The sequence below is a fragment of the Miniopterus natalensis genome, chromosome 2 (assembly GCF_054644295.1).
Source record: "Miniopterus natalensis isolate mMinNat1 chromosome 2, mMinNat1.hap1, whole genome shotgun sequence".
NCBI classification, from domain to species: domain Eukaryota; kingdom Metazoa; phylum Chordata; class Mammalia; order Chiroptera; family Miniopteridae; genus Miniopterus; species Miniopterus natalensis.
Genome location: NC_142082.1, coordinates 25,648,764 through 25,671,684, shown reverse-complemented (window position 1 = coordinate 25,671,684; position 22,921 = coordinate 25,648,764). Strand labels below are relative to the sequence as shown.

At 38.8% G+C, this 22,921-nt stretch overlaps 1 protein-coding gene across 2 annotated transcripts; it reads right to left on the bottom strand.

Annotated features, from left to right (window-relative positions):
- Positions 1 to 538: 538 nt before the first annotated feature.
- DCUN1D2 (defective in cullin neddylation 1 domain containing 2) lies at positions 539 to 21,198 on the bottom strand. Of its 2 annotated transcripts, none has more exons than XM_016212890.2 (6): positions 20,297 to 21,196; positions 17,227 to 17,395; positions 12,177 to 12,307; positions 4,243 to 4,325; positions 3,882 to 3,978; positions 539 to 2,530 (listed from the first exon to the last, which is right to left on the bottom strand). In XM_016212890.2, exons 1-6 carry the CDS (start codon positions 20,469 to 20,471, stop codon positions 2,451 to 2,453), a joined length of 735 nt encoding a protein of 244 aa, XP_016068376.1. In that variant the 5' UTR covers positions 20,472 to 21,196; the 3' UTR covers positions 539 to 2,450. The 2 variants fall into 2 exon arrangements, with proteins under 2 accessions (XP_016068376.1, XP_016068377.1); XM_016212891.2 differs by having other exon boundaries at positions 2,445 to 2,530; positions 3,852 to 3,978; positions 20,297 to 21,198.
- Positions 21,199 to 22,921: the final 1,723 nt, after the last annotated feature.

Sequence of the window (22,921 nt, the reverse complement as noted above, 5' to 3'; positions counted from 1 at the left end):
CAGACGAAATCTGCCTCCATGGACCCCGAAGTCTGAGAAAGGTATAGCATCACGCTTGAACTTTCACTGAGTTAAAGTAACACAATGACATGCAGTGTCACCAAAGCAAAAAAAGAGATGACATCTATTTCAGAAATTCTTGTCAGGCACTGTATGAAGGCACTGGTAATAAATATTTATTAAACTTATTATGTTTGGTTAATTTGTGTATTTTCAATATATTTATTGCTTGCATTTCAGTGCATTCTGGTTATATAATTCCTATCAACTCAAAGGCTGTGTATTATGAGATCTGTAATTTTTCACAGATGAAAACCATACTTAGCACACTATGTGATACTTAAAAAAAAACTAAATGAAGCTGTCAATTTTGGGACATGATCATTAACTAGGGTGGCAGGCTGGAAACAGGCGGGAATATCCCGTGTCACTGTGCTATAGAGGTGGCTTTCCTGTCAGTCCCATGACAGATCAACACCCTGACATCTAGTGGTGAGAAGTGGAGCAGCCGAGGATAGAATTAAAAGTACACCACACCACCAGAGAAAATAATTTATTTTAATGTTTCCAAAGTTCTTAGCACTTTCATAGCATGCATGACTTAAATGTATATGGCAGAAGAAAAAGAAACCCACAATTTTTTGAAGAGCCTTTGTCCAATTACTAATGTTTTGATATCTACTGAGAAGTCCATAGAACATTTTTTCCTCATATAACTTTAAATCTTAGGAATAACAGTTTCTGAGCAGAACACTTACATGTCAAGAATGCATGAAGCTTGAAGGATGCTTTACATTAGTTGAGGTTTTTATTAAAGCTAGCTTTTATTATATAAAATAAATGCTCTCTTAGAATCGCAGATTTATGGATAGAGATGGCCTTGCTTTTCCTTTTGTAGACACGAAAGTGGAGGCTGGGAGAGGTGAAGGAACTTCCCTGGGCCCTGCACCTGGTTATGGCCGACGACCCCGTCTGGCCTGTGGTCTCCAGGCCCCAGCCCCTTTCCCACCCTCCCCGGCCTGCTGCCCTCTTTGACAGACTTCCATTCAAAAGTATGAATAGTCCACGGAGTAAGTACACGCAAACCTCACGTTGTACATGGCGCTTCCTAAAACACCGAGTGAATCACATTTTTGGAACTCAAATCAAAACGACATATTTTAGGCACACGTTCTGTTTACAAGAAATTTGAAGTGAATTTCCTCTGTCCAGAAATAACTCCAATTCATTTGTCTCATGAACAGGGTTACGGGCAGGGCAGCAGGCACACTTGTGACGGGAAGATCTTTTCGAATATGAGGTAGGGTCCACACAGTGATTTTTCAAAACTCTACACAGAGCTTTTCCAAAAGAAGAGCAGGTGCATCGCAGGCCTCCGCCTTTGGACAAGCACCCCATCTATCCCTGTGCTGCAAACACCAGAAAATTCGAAGGGCAACCTGAGGCAGAGACAAACTTCAGCTCGCAAATGAGATGAAGGTTTCCGATTTGGTTGTGTGTGTTTTTGGACAATGATGTATTTTAGCTTCCAAATGTGTACAACCATACAAAGGGCTGGAGAGTGGACATTATGGATATTAACAGATATTTGAAAGGAACCAACTCACTTGATTTTTAAATCTATAATTCATCATTCATAAAAGAAATATTCTTCATGGAAAAATGTCTTTTTAAGTATAATAAAATACATTTCTTTAAAAAAAATACTTTACGAAACTTCTTAGGAAGTTCAAATGACATTATTAGAAGTAAAATAGACCTGACTTGTGAGCAGTTTAAAATAACACTTTCCGGGAATTATCACATATACATGTGCCATCGCTGTGGAGACTGTAATGGCTATTAAAAACTATAAAATGATTTTCAGATGAACATCTAGAGAAAATTAAAAGAAAAATAGATCTGGTAAATCTAGATATTCGATAATTCAAAAAATATAAATCTTGAATTCCTGGTACCAAAAATGTTAGAATCCACGACAAGATCATTTTCTTTTGGGGACATTTTAAACAGCTTTGACTTGTATAAAAATACAACATCCTACCAAGGACACAAATCCTTTTTTTTTTTAAGTGTAATTACAATATAATTCAGCGGAGCATAGTACTGCTGGTGTTCACCTGAAATCATGAGTTAACAGCATGCTCTGCAGTCCTGCAAGCAGGCTTTAGGTACTGTTTCATAAATATAAAAATCATGCAGAAATCTCCTAAAGCAATAGGTATGTGACCCAGCTCCAGACATCCTAAAGCAGCTATCTTCTGAGGATCCCCTAACGGTGTCGAAGCTTAGCCATCACTTTCTTTAAGCAGAGTGAGATGGTCATTCCAGTTCGTGACTGGTCAAGGATGACTTCTGAAATCAGTGACGTATGTCCACAGAAATTGACCACAATGCCTCCTTGCAGGTGGCAGTTCATTTTATAATCCTAATCCATTTTCATTTTCTGCCTAGAAAGGGCTATGTTTGCCACCTGTGACTACTGGCCGTGCGTATTCTACAAAATCATCTATAAGAACAGGCCATGCTCCTAAAAAAAATAAAATAAAATAAAATAAAATTATGTTTTAGAGCAATATTTTTTTTATTCAGCACTTTTTTTCATAATCTAACACTTATACAGTAGTTCAAAAACTCAAATGACTTTTAGTTTCTACAGTTTGTGCTTCACTTAACTGCTGAAGTTACCCACCTATGCTCTAGTCGGACCAGGCTGGCAGATATTGGTGTGCTCGCGTGGGCATGGCCCTCTCTAACAATGGTGGCACACAGGGCTAGCTGGCCCGTGTGTTCCCACTGCAGCGTCACGGCCCTCAGCCCCTGCACCAGGCAGTCAGGACCGGAGGAGAGGACCCTTTGCCCTCCCAGGAAATAGGTGCAGCCACCTTCCTCCACTAGGGATGCTGTTTTCTCCCTGAGTCGTGTCCCCTCCCCCAAGCCAGCCTACCCTCACCCAATCCAAGTGGCCCCCTAAATACTCAGACACCACCCATTAGCCAGCCATATACTCCCTATTTCACATTTTGGCTCCGTTTTGTGGAGACGTGCCTTGTCTCATCCATTATAGCTAGAGCTCCTAAAAGAGGGGCTTCTGTCTGAGGTCCACTATTCACCTGCTCATTCAACACACTGATTAGCTCCCTACTCTGTGCCAGGGAGGGTGTGCAGTGCTGAGGACAGAGACACTAGCATTACACTGGCAGCTACCACCAGGGTGGTGAGTGCTGCTGCTAAAGCGCCTCCACTTTCTAGAACAAAGAGGAGTGCTGAGGAGGATGTCCCAGAGGAAGTCGCCTCCTAGCTGGGCACCGAGGAAGCAGACAGCGGGTGGAGTTCTGGAGAATGAGCATTCCTTTCCAAATGTAGCTCATTGCACAGCAGGCTTCAAATGCTCCCTGACTGAGTGTCCCAAAATATTTAGGGGTAAGGGCTACTAAATGTGTGACTGCATTCAAGCAGGTAAATATAAGCTAGAATCATCAAATAAGCTTAAATAGCCTAATGACCTGAGGCATCAAATGGAATTACTTACTTGGAGCAGCCTTTCCCAAACACCTGTCTAGTTCTATGGTTTTGTTATGGGGCTCTCTGCATGGCCATATTTTAAAGGCTTTAGTTTAGAGAATTGTCTTTTTTATTAAATAAATAGGAAACCTTATTTTTCTTTTGTGTGATTTACAAGACATAATGAAGTAGATACTATTATTATCACCACCACCTCCATTTCACCAATGGGGTAAGGCCAGGAGTCAACTGGGTACCGTCTGACCCCAGTGTCTGTGTCACCAGCACTGTCCTGTGCTCGAGGGGCAGGAAAAGTTGGCATACATATCAGCATTCCTGGCAATCACCTGAAGTGCTACAACTTCAACTTCTCATACCTTCTTCATCATAGTTAGACATGTCATCTGCAATCATATTTCCAAAATCTAGCAGAAGGTTCCAAGTGTCCCTTGGGATGGATCTTTTGTGATGTTCCTAATACATTAGAGAAAAAAGCCACCAGATTTAAGACAGAGACGTAACTCCCAGGTGTTCTAGCAATCTAGTTATCTCAGTATATAAGTTGATGAGGAACAAGGATCATAAGAAAACTGTTAAAAGTTAAAAATAGTGCTTTAGATAAACATAAAGAGCTACAAAATGCTGATGTGCAAATATAGATAGTAAATTTGTTGCCACACAACCTGCTGACCCCCCTTCGCCCTGGGCTCATGGGGCAAGAAGCAGGAAGACACTTACCAATAAAAAGGTGTTCCAAAGATCTAAAAACTTAAACCTTCCAGATAATACTAAATTCCAATATGCAACGGCCATTTCTAAATCTGGCAAAAAGAGAGAAAGAGCAGTTAGTAAATCCTAACTTCTTTTTCTATTGCACAAAAAACAATCACTTCTTTGCACAGTGATATTCACTTCATAAAATTCAGCAGTCCTACCAAGAGTAACATGAGGCTTAATCCTTACAGATGTGTTCCCAAAATTATGTGTAATCTAATTTTAGAACTCTGGGCAAATGTCTTCAAAAAAGGATATGAGTTTTATGTTATTCGAACCTATAAATAACTATCTTCTAATTAATAATTTTTGGAGACTCTCATTTTCATATATATCAGGCTTTCTTTAAACCTGAACCAACCTGGATACTATTAATACATATCAATTATTTTTTTGAAAAGTAGACCAATGTGCTTTCTAAGTAATGAACTACCAGTTAAACAACTTGTTTAGAAAGCGACAGTGTTTTCCAAACAGACTTGCCTTGTCACTATAAAAACTGAAACAGTATCTGATTTCAAGTTAAATTATATAAGCTTTGTAAGGGCTTTGAATTTCTTAAGGCATAGTCAAGACAAATAAGCAGGTTTAGGGAAAAGCACTTTCACTGATATAAGGAGAGTTAAAAATCTGGATGGTTATTAACCAAAGTCAATGTTTTCATCTTTCCCCAACTGGAGGGTAGTGATTATTTCACCAGTTCTGCATAAACCTATGTTGTAGAGCTCAATCTTAAAATGATGTGTTAATGTAATGCGAATGCTGAGTTTTAGGGCTGTGTTAGAATATTATCCCCTATCCATAATTGCTGGAATACTGAGATCTATTCTCTGCTTGCCAGAAGTTTAATATCTACTTCTTTTTATATGCTTGACAGAGAAAGTACATAAAAAGGCCAAGAAGTTTACTTCTTAAAATCATTACCCTTTGACCATGCTGAATAGTGCTCACCACTTTTAGATAGTAAAAAACAGTTATAATGAAATACTTTCCTAATTATATATTTACATATGTATGTCAAATAAACTAATGTGAAAAGCGGGTGAATAAATATTTAAGGTAACAGATCATCTTAAATGCAAAATACTAAAAGATTTTCATCTAAATCTTGTTTGGTCCCACTTGGACAAAGATTACTAAAGTTACAGCTCTAACTTGAGATTTCCAGGGTCGATCATTATTAAAAAGAGATGTATGAACAGTGATCAACTTTACATAAAATACCACATTCCGTCTGTGTTTGAAGTCCATTATAGACCTCCTCAGTCTTAAATACCCTGCAGTCACTCAGAAAGAAAGAAACGGTCAGAAAGTTTCAAGGAACCAAGAGTGCAGAAAGGCTCGCTGAACCTTACCTATGGGGCCCGCAGTAAAATGCTAAGATGATTAGTCTTGTCCTGCTAAGTCTACATCCTTACCACTTAGGAAGAACGTTAACTGAAATCTATACTCAACTCATCTTAATGATGAAAAGTCTCACACTGAGAAATGGAGGTAAACCTGGGAAGGAAAAAAAAATAGTTTTATGGCAGACATTTAATCTAGTTACTTTTGGACTAGTGTGGTCCTAGGAATCTCTCTTATAAAGTTCCTGATTTGTATGTTTGTAAACCACATGACCAAAAGTAAATGTATGCATTGTCAATATTTAATATTATTACCTTGTAAAATTTTTAATATTATCCTAATGGACTTAGCCATTTGCAAAACAACAACAACAAAACTCAAAGTGATAAAACTTGAGAGCTGAAATCAAGAACAAGAGTTACTCTAGAGGTTAAAAATCATTCTCATAGCAGCTATTTTCTTTCCAATAACCTCTGAAAACTCTTATCCCCTCAGTAAGAAGATGTTTAGAAGAAGGTATTACTGTTTAAAATCTATATGATACTCCATTTAGAATTAGATAATAAAGATGTCCCTTCTCTCAAAAAAATCCCATCTTTGGGCAGATATAAAAATTAGCTAATCACGAGACTACTACAAACCAAGATTTCTCAAAGCAAACTAATTCTCACTTTGAAAAAATAAAGCTAAGGCCCTGGCCAGGTAGCTAGCTCAACTGGTTAGTGTGTCATCCCAATATGCAAGGTTGCAGGTTCAATTCCCGGTCAGGGCACATACGAGACTCAACCAATGAATGCATAACTAAAACAACGAACTGATGTGTCTGTCTGTCTGTCTCTCTCTCTAATCAATTTTTTAAAAAAAGACTAAATGCTTAAAAAAAAGGAAAATGAAGCTAAAAAAGACTGTAAGAATTAAACTACTGAAAAGAAAAGCATTATCTAAATTTTCCTTTTGAAGTATAATAATCATCACACTCAGAGATAAACTAGCTAAATATTAGGAAAGCCGTGGGAAGCATTATTTCTAGTTCAGGTGGATATTACTTAGGAAAAATCAGGAAATGGAGAGAAGGGTGTCTTTTTGTTTTTTTTAAAGGCAGCATTAGAACAAATAATATCCATGGCAGAAAGAACCACCTGTTGGGAACAGAGCGCTTGTCCTCGGCACATGAGCAAGTCTTATCACGGATGTCCCAAGAACGCCGAATGAGCCCAACCCAAATCTTCTTCAGTACTGTTATTCTGTTGTCTGTTTGTCTGTTAGTTTCTAGAATACTGGGTGATCAAGGTGTAAACTAAAACAGGCTTAATTTTTAGTGACTATTTTGCTTCAGCCTCTTAAGAAGGAATAGAGCAGAAGAGAGGAGATCAGAAGCAAGAGTTTTAGTTCCAAAAGTAAAAGATCAGCTGATAAAGAACAGTTTTCTGCACACCCACTAGGATGGCTATCATATATATTAACAACAACAAGAAGCAGACAGCAACACGTGCTGGTGAGAATGTGGAGCCATTGGAGCCCTGTGCACTGCTGGTGGGAACGTAAAATGACACAGCTGCTGTAGAAAACAGTATGGAGGTTTCCCCCCCAAAAATTTAAACACAGAATTACCATATGATCCAGTAATTCCACTTCTGGGTGTTTACCCCAAGGAACTGAAAAGCTGGGACTTGAGCAGGTATTTGTACACCCTTGTTCACAGCAGTCTTATTCACAGTAGATAAAAGGTGGAAACAACCCAAGTGTCCACTGACGGATGGATAAGCAAAATGCGGAAATACATACAGTAGGTTATTATTCGGCCTTAAAAAGGAAGAAAATTCTGACACATGGACAGAGCTTGAGGACATAATGCTAAATGAAATCATGAGTAACAAAAGGACCAACGCTGTATGATTTCATTGATGTAAGTTATCTGAAGTAGTCAAATTCAATGAGAAAGCAAATGGAGTGGTGGCTGTCAAGGGCTGGTGGGAGGAAGAATGGGGAGTCATTATTCAATGGGGACAAAGTTTTAGTCTGGCAAGATGAAAGAGTTCTACAGATGGATGATGGTGATGGTTGGACAGCAATGTGCCACTGAGCTGTACACTTAAAAACAGTTGAAATGGTTTTAAAAAACCCCAAGGACCCCAAACTTGATGATTTAAGAACAAGCAGTTACATGCCTCAGCCTCTCCTTTCTATCCTCTGACAAGCAATTGATGAAAACTTAACACTCAAAGGCACTTAGAAGGGTCCTTGGAATGGTGGTAGAAGAGGTAGCATAGTTTTTAAATTTCTCTGAATCTTCATATAAAAACAGATAAAGCAACTAGATAGCAGTCCAAAACTTAAAGGCAACATTAACAATGAAATCAGGTGAGAAAGCATTACCATGAACCGAAAATATGCGTAGGAAAGGATAGACCCTTAGCAGCCACAAGACCTGCGTGGTGTGTGGGAAGGGGGGTCAGTGGGGCACAGGGTCTCTGATGGGTATGGCGACAGGGGGCCTCAGAGCAGCCAGCAGGTGTTCACTGCAAAGCCTGGCCAGGATGAGGTGAGGACAGAACCTACACTGGGTCATTGCTGTGACCAGTGGGAGGTGGGTGCAGGGACCTGCCACAAAGGCTGTAGGGGCTGAGGCAACCTGGCTCCCACGAACCTCAGAAGTGACCTACTACAGCACCTTCTAGACAGTATCTCACTGTAGAGAGGCAGCTGGGAGTGCACAAGTTAAACAGGAAAGAACCGCAGAGACAAGAGATAAAAAACGGGGCAGAGGGATAAGGCGAGAAAATCTTACAAAGCAAGCTTTGCATTATTGTACATGACACTCATACATGTACACAGATGCAAGTGTGTGTGCAGGCACAAACACGTGCCCACGTGCACACAAGCAGCACATCATGCACACTTGTGCACGCACCCCTCCCAGGGGGCGTAGCTCTATGAAGTTAGAACGCTGCCCTGAACCACCCTCATTCTAAAAGTCCAGGAAAGCTCATTTCACATGAGTATGAGCAAGAGAAAAGCACTGGGGTCAAATCTCTTACAACACTGTCCTAAGAAAAAAGATAGTACAGTACATCCCCAGAAAATGAATGTATGCCAGGAAACATGCCAATACAGATCAAAATTGTGACCTCCCATTTCAAAACAAGCTAAAAGACATCAAGAAATGACACAAAACATGAAAGAACATATATCAGAATTAGAAAAACTCAGAAACAAGGGGACAAAACTCAAGAATGAGAAATTTAAAAAATCATTTCAGAAATACCTAAGAGAGACACAAGGGCAAATACATTCAACCGATAAAAGAATGAGAGGTGAAAAAAAAGAGGAGAGTTTTTAATAAAAAACAAAGTAGAGATGAAAAGGGCTTGAGAGAAAGTGACCAGCTGGACTCAGGCCTCTGGACTCAACTGCCAACTGTCACCCCCAAATAACACAGCACGCAGTGTGGCTCTTCGCCTCCACATGCAGTCATTCAGACTCTGCATCAGCACCGCCACAGTCTGACTTGCCACCTCACAGGGTGTCACAGAGCCAATAACATTTTATACGTTTTTCGTAGTCTTCCCAACGTAAGTAAAATAGAGAATACCACTTACACTGTTAAATAAACCAGGGTTTGGCAACCTAAGAACTTCCTTGACGACGGAAGGTACCACTGCGCAGCCTAAGGCTAAGTTCCTGGCACTCCCTGCGCTTCCCGTGTCCTTCTTGTCTTTCAGATGCCCCTCTCTCAGAGGGTCATGACACCTGAATGCCGACCTGCTTCAGTGGCAGCCACCCAATCCTTGCTGGAGTGGAAATGGCAGCGAAGGTAGGTATACTTCCTCCAGGCCTTTATAAGATTCCTGAAGAGAAACAAGTCTTTACGGTGGAAAAGAATGGAGCTACAATAGATCAGATAAAATAATAAAGCTGAGGCTGAAAGTGTGATCAGGTAGTTGGGCCTGTGGCGTACACTGACTGTCGTGGTCAGTCTTGGATCTGGACATCAGAGTGGCAGAGAAGACACAGGGGCAGCCAGTGAATCCCCAGCTGAGGCGGCACCGCTGGGGTGACATGCTGTTACTCCACTCCAAATGTTAGCCCTCGCTGCTGAGTAGCACTGCACAAGTTATTTCTTTTTAAAGTATGCCAAGTATTTTCATTTTCCCAGGAGCACAAGACCATGAGTCCAACTCTCCACTCTGCATCAATCCAACGGGAGTCATCTGAAATTCTAATTTAACCGAGGCCCTGCTACCAATGTCTCAGAGTCCTGCCTCCCTGCGGTCCTTCTGGAAGGGCCTGGAAAGCTCTTCTTCAGGCAACACACCGATAAGCACAGAGAGCCCAGGGGCAAATCAGGGCCTGTGCCTGCAGTGGCCCCTCAGGCCCCTTATCTCAGTCGGTTGACCTCATGTTGTTCTCTATAAGGAGCGAGAACAGACAAAACCCAGCTGCTGCTGCTGCTTCTCACTGCTCACACTCAACTGTCAACCTGGTGAGCCGCAGACTCTCCTGTCCATTCAGTCTGTGCGCTTGGTTGCAAACCAGATCCTTCACTGATGTCAGGCCAGACAGGAAATCAATCATTTTCTTCCCAAACAAATGTGTCAGAACCAACTCCTCCCATGGGGTCCCACAAAAGTTTTCCATGACCTTGGCTCTCTGACTCATGACAAAATGGGGAATGTGGGAAGCCCTGTGATGTAGGAAACTCCTCGCTGCTGCCCCTTTATACAACTGACACCTCTATTTGCTCACGGTTTCCCTGAAGAGGAAAAATAACATTCGTCCCTTCCCAGCAGTTCTCCCATTTCCACCTTCTGGAGTTTTAAGTAGATCCATTCAAGTAAGTTCCTGAACGGGACGCCTTGAGGTTAGAGGCCTTTATCACTCCTCAGGTGGCAGGTGCATGATCTGTGAGGTGCCTTGCAGGGCAAGAAACCCGTCCACATGGTGGACCAACCTAGATAAAGGGAATCTGACAAGAGACTCATCACAGTGTGATGCACCAACAGTAAAAACAAATGACCTGCAACAGTGGAGAAAACAAAGAAAACGATCCCTGCCATGGGAACTAGGAAATACTGCTTAGGAAAAGAGAGCTGCCTGTCTTCCTGCTCTGAGACAGAAGAGCCTGCTGCCACCTTCCTGAACTGAGGGAGAAGTGCCTACTGCCATCACCATGGTCTGAGACAGAAGACCCTACTGCCCATCTCCCTGATCTAACCCAGAAGTGCCGGCTGCCTCAGGCTGCACCTGCACTCGATCTGCCGATAGAAGGAAAGGAAGAATGTCAGAAAGACAGAGGCATAAAAATGTCTACTGCACACACACCTGCAAACATGCACAAGTGAAATCAGGACCGGAAACTAGATGCCTACAGTGGATTTTTCTATGAATTTTCAAGCCCCTTTCAGGTTTCCTATCTAATTTTGACCATCATATATTATTGCTTTTATTTATAAAAACTTTTCTTTGAAATGTACTAATATACCTGTTTAATCCCTATATAACTCCCCCTTCCAAACTTGTAAGAGATTTGAATGAACTAAATGTAAATACATTAGTTCTGTTACATTAGGCAACAAACTGTCAGTCAATACAGATTTATTTTTACAAAGAGATAAGACAAAAATAAACTATATAGTACTTAGGGGCAAAACAAAGGAAAATAAGCAGAATAAAACCCTCAAATAAACCAAAAATTCAAACTAAAATTTTAAGTTAAAAGTTCTCCGAATGTAGCACACACAGTAATATACAAGTTATATCATAACAAAATCATACAACTCTGAAAGAAGTCCAGGCATACCTCAGAGATGCTGCAGGTTCAGTTCCAGGCCACCACAATAAAGCAAACATCACAATAAAGAGAGTTGCACACACTTTTTGGTTTTCCAGTGTATATAAAATTTATGTTTACACTATACTATAGTCTATTAAGTGTGCAATGGCATTATGTCTAGAAAACAATGCACATACCTTAATTTAAAAATACTTTATTGCTAAAAGAGGCTAACCATCATCTGAGCCTTTAGGGAGTTGTAATCTTTTTGTTGGTGAAGGATCTTGCCTCAGTGTTGATAAAAACACAGTATATGTGAAGCACAATAAAATGAGGCGTGCCTGTACTAAAGTAATCCAATGCACATCTGAATTGGTCTTGAGTAAGTTAAGTTTAAATCTCCAGATTAGGACAAGACTAATGTCACCTGGCAATCTTAGCTACGCCATCGGTGGGATCACGCACCTGGCCAGTACAAACATGCCCACTGTCAACATTAATTGCTGACCTCTCTAACTCATATCAGTATGAGACAACATAGATCATTTGCAAATTCATTTACATTTTAAAATTTAAGTATTTAAACCCAGAATTTGAGAGCGATATCAGTTGAGGTATTCGAGTATATGGTACTACAAACTGGTCTATCTGCACATGGAGCAAATCAGAGACAGAAAAAAACAAACGCAAAGAGGGATGGGAACACTACAGCAGGCAGGATCACGCCCCCTTACAGTCTCAAGATGTGGCTTCTTCCAAGTTTGGATTTTATACTCACCTAAACCTTTTTGCCCAGGGTTCTTAGCAAAGGTAAAGGTAAACTGGTAGAAATCCTTAAACTTCACTGTGTCCTTAAGCTCTTGCTCCAATCTTGGCAGAAGAGCTTTCAGCTTTTCTGTGCTGTCACACCTGTGATGAGAGATGGAGACAGCGCTCAGCAGACAGGTCTCCCCAATCCCGAGAAAGTCCTCAACTTCACTGTGACTTGGTGCAGCCTGAGGCTTGGGTCTAAGGGGGGTAGGTAGGTGGAATTCTCGTGGGCCCGTTTCTCTAGCTCAAAATGCTCCACACTGATTGTGGTGATGGCTGCAGAGCTCTGTGAATACACAGAAGCCACCAAGTTGTACACTGTAAATGGGTAAACTGTACGGCCTGTGAATTATATCTTACTAAAGTTGTCTTTAAAAGAAAAAAAATCAAAACCCAAAATTGCTTGCCCTCTTCTGTGTGAACTGAAATAGGACCATGGTTTCACTCTGCAGCTGTGATATCAGAGGCCAATGCCCTGAAATGACAGAGTGACAAGACCCCATTTTCTCTGCCAGTCTGTACCACTGCTACTGCTGTACTGTCCTACGAGAGGAAAATAAACCTGTAGCACTTAAGCTAAAGGTTTCTTCACTGTAGTGGGTTAGATTTAAAATACCCAAGTATAATAAAAATCTCTATTGTTTTAAAATTGAATTGTCCTCCAAAGTCAATAAACTTTAAGAATATTAAAAAGCCTTAAAAGCAGAATCTAGAATAGCAAAACATAAAATTCGTCATTTTTATTTTGACTGCACAGCAAGGAAGAGAAGAAAAGTAATACTTTACTTATCCATGCACCCAAGCAGAGCAGGGCTGCGGAAAGACAATGGAGAACGTCTTGGAGTGGCCAGAACCACTCACAGACCAGCAAGTCCATGAACACACTCAGGGGCACAAATGCACACCTTCAGGGACTGTCATGGGTGCTCCTCAGTGCAGCCCACTCACATCAGGAACCTGGGTGTGGCTGCAGGCCCCTCCCCATTACAACCCCTTTCCTCCACGTGGTCACTTCCTTGCTCTTCTTGATGTCTCCATCACTCCAACAAGCACTCCTTGACAGTGTGCCAGTTACCCCAGTTTCTCAGCTTCTTAAAATTTTGTTGTTAATCCTCACTCGAGGATATTCTATCCATTGGTTTTTTAGAGAGAGAGTGTGTGTATGTGGGAGAAACACTGGAGAAACACTGATGTGAAAGAGACACATCGACTGGTTGGCTGGGGATCGAACATGCAATCCAGGTACATGCCCTTGACCAGGAATTGAACCCATGGCCTTTCGGTGCACAAGCCGAGGGCTGTTTCTGAACTTTTAAAATGGGAACTCACAGTGTGTATTATTCTGTGTCTGGCTTTCTGTCATTTATGCTGACATGTGTGGCTGTGGTTGGCTCATTTCTGTTGCCATATAGCATTCCACTATATTCATATTTCATAATTTATATATTCTACTGATGATCAATATTTTGGCTGTTTCTAGTTTTCTGGTTACAAAGAATATTGTTAAAATATTTCTGTACATGGCCTGGCCGGCATGGCTCAGCGGTTGAACATTGACCTATGATCCAGGAGATCTTAGATTGATTCCTGGTAAGGCACATGCCCAAACTGAGGGCTTGATCCTCTTCGGTGGGGCGTGTAGGAGGCAGCCGACTAATGACTCTCTCATCATTGATGTTTCTATCTCTCTCTCTCCCTCTCCTTTCCTCTCTCTGAAATAAATAAAAAAATATATATTTTAAAAATGTTTCTGTACATGTATCCTGGCACACACATGCATGCATTATGTTAGCACACCCAAGAGCAGAACAGCTGGGTCACAGAGCCTAGGCACCTTCAGTTCAATAAGTAACGTCAAACCGTTTTCCAATGGGATTGTCCTACTTTACACTCCCACCAGTACACTAGAGTTCCTGTTGCCTCACATGTTCACTAATATTTGTAACTGTGTCTTATTTTAACCATTGCAGAGAGTGGGTTTTAAGGTTCTATTTCACTGCAGTTTTAATTTGTACTTTTCCAATGAATGAGATTTGAGCACATTCTTGTATTTTCACTGGTCATTTGGAAATTCTCCTTTGTGAAGCGTCTGTTCAAGTCTCTTGCCCATTTTCAATTAGGTTATATTTTTCTTATTGTTTTATAGGAGATTTTTATATCTTAGAGATGCAAGCCTTTGTCAGTTAAGTATTTTTAAAGTACCTCAGAATATGGGCTGCCTTTTCACTTCCTTGGTGGTGTTTCTTGATGATCTATTGTTTTTAGTATAGTACACTCTAACAATCTTCTTCTTTATAGTGTTTTCTTAGTGATGTTTTATAATGTTTCCAACTGTATGATCATAAAGATAGTCTCCTACATTATTTTCTAGAGGCTCTGCCTTTAGCCTTTTACATGGAGATATACAATCCACTCGGACTGATTTTTATGTATGGTGTGAGGTAGGGATCAACATGAATTTTTTTCCATGTGCCAATCTTCCCAGGACCATTTACTGAAAAGATGTTCTTTCTCCACTTTCCTAAAATGCTGCCTTTGCCATACTCAAATGTACCTGTATACATGGATTTGTTTCTGGGCCTTCCATTCTGTTCCACTGGTGTATTTATCTATTCTGGTACACAATACAGTCTTAGGTACTATAGTTTGAAAAGTCCTGACTATCTGGTAGAGCAAATTTTCTCACGTCGTTCTTTTTTTCTTTAAGAATTGTTGGCTATTCTTGACTGTGCATATTCATATAAATTTAAAATCTGCTTGTCAAATTACACACACGTAAGCCTACTACTTATTAGAGATCATATTAAATGTATAAATAAATTTAGGGATCAGACACTAAGTGGTCCAACTTATAAATGAGGTATATTTCTCCATTTATTCAGGTTTCTTGTCTCTCACTGAGTTGTTTTCTCTATGGAGGTAGCACACAATATTTAATTAAATTTATCCTAGGTGTTTTGTAGTTTTGATGCTACTGGAAATGACATTTTAAAAATTTGCTTTGTTTTGTTGCATTGTTACATTCAGTGTTTGTTTTTAAAAATATATATATATATTTCTTTATTGATTTCAAAGAGAGGAAGGGAGCGGGGTAGAGAGAGATAGAAACATCAATGGTGAGTCATTTATCAACTGCCTTCTGCACGCCCCCTACTGGGGATCGACCCCGAAACTAGGGCATGTGCTCTGACAGGGAGTCAAACCTTGATCTCCTGGATCATAGGTCAATACTCAACCGCTGAGCCACGCTGGCAAGGCTACATTCAGTGTTTTGAAATATTATCAATTTTTGTTTACTGACCTTGTGTCCTACACTCTGGTTAAACTCAAAGCTTGAGGCTACAATAATCAAGACTATGTGGTGTTGGGTGAAGGACAAATAGACCATGGAATACAATAGAGAACCCAGAAATAAAACAACACAATTTTTTTGTTTTTACAAAGATGTCAAGGTATTTCTTTAAGTTTACTGAGTCTGCTTAAGAATCCTCAAGCCTCCAACTAAAGTATGTAATATTAACTGTTAAAGGTGGTACTCTAGCCACAGTCAATAGTTAACAGCCAGGAAAAAGTGTGAAAAAATAATTATAGAGCAGACACAAAAGCCAAAGTATATTTTAAAGCTTAGTGCTATTTACACTAGAAGCCAACAGTCCTTTGCATCCCTAAAAAGCACTGAGATTGTCTTTATAATACACTTTACTAGTACATGGATGATACTTTCACTTAGTACATAGCACTTTAATATTTACAAAATGTTTTCACCTCTAATTGCCCTGTGAGATGTAGAGAGCAGTACCATTAACAATCATTAACTGGTAATCTTAAATTATATTCTCTATACTCCATATAAGAGGGCATGAAATTATCTAACACATTTTACAAAGATTCAGGCACAAACTCTTTAATGTTTTTTAAGTTATGACACTTAACAGGATAACAGACAAGAATTTAAAAAATTTACTTGTATAAAATATTTCTAGACAATGCCAGTAAGTGTTTTTATAAGAAGCACTTATTTCCAAATCTCTCATTTGGGGGAGATTTTAATAGATAAGATAATGTATAGTATTATGCTCATGGAATACTTCTTTACTAGGTTGTTTTCCATTCTAAAACTGCTGGTAATTCATCTAGGCTTTCCTGGTGCAAAGAACATGAAGAAATACGCTATTACACCATTGTCATAATGATACCTTTTGTTTGGTTGGTTTTATAAAACTACCAGGAATATGGTAAGATAACACTAGAAATGAAATTCTAGTAGAGTTTATTACCTAAACAGACAAGGCTGCCAAATATAATAGATTCATCAGTTTAATGGAAAAAACAAATGCTCTATTTTCCCCCTGGGAATGCTGTAAGCACATACCTAAGAACATGTTTACCTTAGGCTTTCAAGCTCCTTCAGCAGCTAAAAAAAGCTAGTTTAAGTTGTCAACACTGAAATATCAGAATACCAGCAAGTCAACCAAGTTGGCTTTTATATCTCATGAAATAGTTCAATAAGCTCAATGATTAAAAGACATTTGTTATGTGCTTTCATTTACTTCTTTGACTTATCTGACAAGTGAGAAACATCTTAAGTTATTAATGAAGTTTTTATCCCAACCCTGTAGGTAGAACAGAGAAATATTACAAGCAAAAATCAAAATGACATTTTATTAATGTTTAATATAGCAACACACTAAACTACACATTTAGTACACAGTATTATGAAATAAACTGAATAGCTGAAAACAAACAAACAAAAACACCCTGATGTTTGTTGTCAATTTAAAACTGGGAAAAAAATTAAAAAGTAGAAAATACGTTACAACAGGGATTAATCTGAAAAAAATTATTAAACAAAGCTTAAAGGGAAACCAAAGGTTTAATATAGCGTAATGCATAAGAAATTTATAAGATACACAAAGGAAATAAATTGATATGAAATTAATATTTACAGACTAAAAAAGAATTAATGTTGAAAGTATCTTCCTTTCTGAAAAAATTTAAACTGAGACCAATTTACTTACCCAAGCTCTGTCATGCCATCTACAAATTCCTTTTTGCTAAATTCACATTGAGTTGCTGCCCTGAATTTCCATGCTATAACCAACACGCTGATACTGGCAGGATCTAGGCTTAAATCATCACAAAACTGTTGAATCCCATCAATTCCAATTTTATTTTCATCTTGTGGGTCTATAGTTTAAATTAAGGGAAAAAGAAGTTATACTATTTTGGAAAGTGTTATTGAAATGGTTTGTTAGAATCATACATCTACTACATAGTTCTAGAAAGCTTGTTTCAAATAGATCAATCAATAGACTGTAATTTTCACTACATGTGAAAGATAGCAACAAATAATAATTTATCCAAAAAATACTCCTATTTTTAAAGTCTAGATTTCTGGGCTATAGTGAAAAAATAAATAAATTGAAACTTCTTTGAGAAGATTTCATGATTAAAAAAAAAAGTAATTTCCTTAAAGTAAAATAAAATTCAAGTTTACAAAATTTTACTTCACCCAAAGGAAAATTGTTACAAAAATACTGCATTGGTAAAGTATTTATAATATTTTAAGTTTTTATCACAACCTCACCAAAAGATTGATATTTTTCTTTTAAAAGTGATTTCATTTGCTATAGTTCTAATGTTAATGTACAATATTTATTTTCAAAAGCATTTAGTTTATGCATCCATGTTTAACAGCTCAGAAATTCAGGTTTCTCTTGCCCTTCATTTCTGGTTTATAAATAAAATTAAGAAACTTAGCATTTCTCTATCAGAAAATCAAACAGTAAAATCTATTATAAGAAGAATCCCAGCAAGACCTCACCAAACTAGATCTAGTAATTTCAGACAGATTATGTGTATCATAATATATTATCATAACATATGTGTTAATTCTGTTGGTTTAGAAGGTGGAAACAGAAAACCTGTAGCTCCTTTGCTTAAATAAAGATTAAGTGTGATAAACTTTTCTTTGGTCATACAAGGGTTAATTTTGGTCATTTAACTACTATATACATTTTATATATGTAAAAGAAAAACCAATGATTGACTAAAACCACAAATATCTTTCCAACTCTATTCTTTTTTCTTTTTAAAAAAAATATATCTTTATTGATTTCAGAGAGAGGAAAGGAGAGGGAGAGAGAGAGACAGAAACATCAATGATGAGAGAGCCATTGATCGAGCCCACAACCTGGGCATGTGTCCTGACCAGGAATCGAACCCTGATCGCCTGGATCCTAGTCAATGCTCAACCGCTGAGCCACGCCCGGCCGGGCTCCAACTCTATTCTATTAAGACTATTTCAAAAGTATTTAGTGACAGAACAACTGCAGCCATGGACTTACAGGACAAAAGTTCTATACAACATTCTCACTTGTCTTTCTATTCAATTCTATGTTCCTAACATTACAGATTTTTAGGATAATAGAAAAGTTGGTCTACGATGCTCTCACCTAACCAGCAATCTTAATAAATTTGAGTTTTAAAGTAATTTTGGAAGCACTTTCATTTGTATATATTAATGCAATAACCAACACTGTATTTGTGAATAGTCTTTGAACTACACTCTATATTTATTTTCAGAACCCAAAACGATTGTACCATATATCTACTTTAGTTGACTAGAATTGCATGGATAATAAATGAAGGGATGAAGTTTAAAATAAAGAAAAATGACAATTTTCACTTCTACAAAAGTATTTTTTTCAAAGGCAGCTGCACATATTTGAATAATTTAAAAAATCTGCATAGCATCTGACTTATAAAATTAGCTCAACAATTAACTTAGCCAAAAAATTTAAAGCATACTAAAGCTTAATTAAAAAATAACCGGGCGTGGCTCAGCGGTTGAGCGTTGATCTGGGATCCAGGAGATTGGGGTTCGATTCAGGGTCAGGGCACATGCCCAGGTTGCGGGCTCCATCCCCAGTTGGGGGCGTGCAGGAGGCAGCTGATCAATGGCTCTCTCATCATTGATGTTTCTCTCTCTCTCTCCCCCTCTCCTTTCCTCTCTCTGAAATCAATAAAGATGTATTTAAAAAAAAAAAAGTTTTGTTTTTTTTTTTAGAACTACAAGTATGAATCTTTCTTTAACCACAGAATATGTTTCTGAACCAAGATTTTTTTTTTTAAAAAGTGCAATTTTCAATCCATTCTTCAGATCTAAATAGACAGCTTAAAAAATACACACAGTACTCTCAAAAGTAAAACATGAAAATAATAAACAAGAATTTAAAGCTACGGAAGTATTTATTCTGTTTGAGTTAATACTTATTTTAATACGTATTTTTTTAATGTTTTAGAAATAAAAGGATTATTAGCCTTAGAAACTACCTAGAAAGAAAAAAGAAATCGACTCAATCAACTCTTGAGTCTCGCTGCTGCCTCCACACAGCAGATTTACATTTGACGTGAGACCTGAAAGCCTGCTGAGTGATTTGAATCTGTACATATTCAACATGCAGACTCATTTTTGCAGGATGACTGTATTTTGACATGGAAAGCTCCATTCTAGGTGCTGATTTCAATAAAAATAACAACTGTCCCCAAGCTTCAGCACAGATTTTTCTTTAGTAAGAGCTTTTCACAAAGCTCATGCAAGAACTGAAGTTGTTTCAGAGTTACAACGCTCCTACACCATGTTAAGAGAAGGATGACTTTTACCAACACATCAGAATTATTTTCATGATTTGGTACTGTTTTTAAACAACTTTCTCCCTACCCAATGTTCAGCCTAGATGGAACTGCTCGGGAAAAAACACTGTATTCACAGGCGTGGCTACCTGGCCACGACACTATACCATGGACGGCTCCCCTGCCACTGGTGATCCCCATGGGGAGAGCTTACTGTCAATCAATCTTTAGACCCCTCTCTTCTCATCCCACCCCTAATCCAAATCGATTAATAGTCACAGTTCCATTTAAACTGATTGGATTTTGCAGCTGAATATCAGGAAGAGTAGGAACAGTATCATGAAGGTGTTTTGAACACGGCATCAGAAATTCAAGGACTATAACATTCATTCTGTTCCCTAGAGATGAAGCGAGCTCTCTACTGTCCGCCTTGTGGTCGCGGTCGCCCCTTACCTTTGTACCTGTTATACAGCTGCTCCAGCTTCTTCTTGTCCACTGTGTTTCTCATGGATTCCTTGTGGAACGAGTCCGGGTTTTGGAAGAAGTTGTCGGTGGCCACGTCTAGTTTCCACTCATTCTGTGTTAAGCAGTAGATGGCAGTTCTTTCGCCAGCCTGCGTAAATGCCATAAACTGGCGGACCTTGTCCTTCTGAGATGATTTAAGCTTATGCTTTGGGATGCAAAAGAAGCAGGAAAGCCAATGAAGCCAATCCAGAGGTTTGTTTCAGCATTCTATTCCTAATGCCTATATTTTAACCGGACTTATTTTTTTTCTTGTTGGGTGACTCAAGTTCACTTCAGAATTACAGGAAGACAAAGGCTTGTTCTTCATCAGTTAAAAAGACTGCACAGTCTTCTGAAAATTGAAACGACAGCATCTATATAGCAACAGATATGCAAAGTCTAATCTTCAAAAAATTATGAGAATCAATATTTTATACAAAATACATTTTGATCTCTACCCACTTCAATTTGCGTGAAGCACATTTTTTTCCCTAAGTCTCAGTAAAATCCCTCTTTGTAACAGACATGTAGCCCCCTGATGAAATGAGGCCGAGTACGTGACCCAGTGCCTGACCATGTCACCGACACCCAACTGTTCTCTCTGACGTCAATTAATTTCAGGCTCTAATAACAGGAGGAGGGTTTTTCAGTTTGAAAACATCTTTTTAAGTTTTTCCCAGGTTAAAATCAGCAGAACCACATTGATGAAAACATACACACGTAATTAAGCATAGTGTGAAAAATAATTTACAAAAGTTCCAAAAGCAGGTACAAAAAGCCTATTATGTGACTCAATGAATATGATACTAATAGCAAGAATGTCTGTGTACATGAGACAGAAATAAAAGAGAAAAATAGGGCAGAGGCTGTGAGGTAGTGAACAGCAAAACTGCCAAGTAACTGTACTATATATAGTATATAATGAAACAAAATAACATCTTAATACTTCCAGATATAGGATGGTAAAGTTTCTATTTATCTAAGGTAACTTGATGAAAATGACATCAGAAATAAAGGTGATTCACTCATTTCTGTAGATCAAAATGGACTCAATGTACTAGATGCTAATGCTTTACACACGAGGGAGACATTTTTACTTAAGGGAATGAATACTCAATCTTGTTTTTTAAAAAAAAGATGAGGCAGTTTAAAGAAACATAAAAAGATATAACTTACAAAAACATGGAAATGGAAAACGAGATATAGATGAGGGAAAAAGGAAGACAAGACAGCCAGGGACACGACACAGACATGCATACCACATACAAGAGCTGAAAATCAAGCTCCGAGCTTCCCAGCTGCCAGCACAGAGAAGAAAATAGAACTAGTTGGAAAATCTGCTTTTATAGGATTAAAAAACCTACCAGTGGCCCAGACGTGGCACAGCTCCTCCCAGCACTGAAACCCGAAGTGTCCCCTGTGGCTGCTCATGAAAGGGCAATGTGCAATGCCCTCTTCGTACCAGACCAACTCCTCACCAAAATGCAAACAGCAAAGCAAGCTTTCAGAGCTTTTTCTTAAGGCATCCCTCAATGCATGACGAAGCCAAAATAGCACAGAATAATTCAGTAGGAGCAGAGATAATGCAGTCCAAATATAGTGCTCTCCAAGTATGGTCTGGGGACTCCAGGGTCCTGAGACCTTTCAGGGGATCCATGATGACAAAACTATCTTCATAATGATTCCCAGCCACTCTCAGCCTTTTTCAATCTCATTAGTGTACATTAGAGGCTGCCAGGGGCTACACAACTTGTGATATCACAACAGAGTGAACACAGAACATTTGAGAACCTACCTTTTATTAAGCTGGACATTAAAGATATTTGCAAAAATGTAATGTAATGTAAATATGTAATGGGCTTATTTTTAAAAAATATATAAATATTTTTAAACTTTCATTTTAATGTCTAATACGGTATATACCAATGGCTACAACCCACATAAACGAAAGTTCTTTGGGGTCCAATAATCTTTTAAAGTGTATAGGGGACCTGGGACTAAAATGTTTGAGAATTGCTGATCTGGGGTAACACAGAAAATTAACATTTTGGCCACTTAGAACAATGCTGACCATTCTGGGTCTTGGGTCCCTTTTGGAACTTAAGTCACAGATCCTTTCTCCAGGAAAACATATGTAGTACATGTGGTACACACGTGTATGTAGTTTTGCATAAAATGTCAGGGTTTTCACAGGACGCTTAAGTCCATCTATTAGTTCCTTAGAGGATAGGGGAAGGTGCAACTCAGATTAAGAACTGATGAGCTAGATCAGGAGCCATTGGTCTCTGCTGAGGCTACTCAACTCTGCCAGTGCAGTGAAAGCAGTCATAGACAACATGCAGATGAGTGGATATGCTGTGCACCAATAAAACTTTATTTATTGCCCTGGCCAGGTGGCTCAGTTGGTTGGAGCATCATCCCCTACACCAAAAGGTTGTGGGTTCGATTCCTGGTCAGGGCACATACCTAAATTGTGGGTTTGATCCCCAGTCAGGGTGTGTACAAGAGGCAACCAATCGATATTTTTCTCTCATATCGATGTTTCTCTCTCTCTCTTCCTTCCTCTCTCTCTAA

Coding starts and splice junctions, on each gene's coding strand:
- DCUN1D2 (XM_016212890.2), bottom strand. CDS start 20,471: ATGGCATTTACGCAGGCTGGCGAAAGAACTGCCATCTACTGCTTAACA. Junction 4,326..12,176: donor CCCTGGGCAAAAAGGTTTAG/GTGAGTATAAAA, acceptor TCTTTTTGCCAG/ATTTAGAAATGGCCGTTGCA. Junction 2,531..3,881: donor GTCTAACTATGATGAAGAAG/GTATGAGAAGTT, acceptor TATTTTTTTTAG/GAGCATGGCCTGTTCTTATA.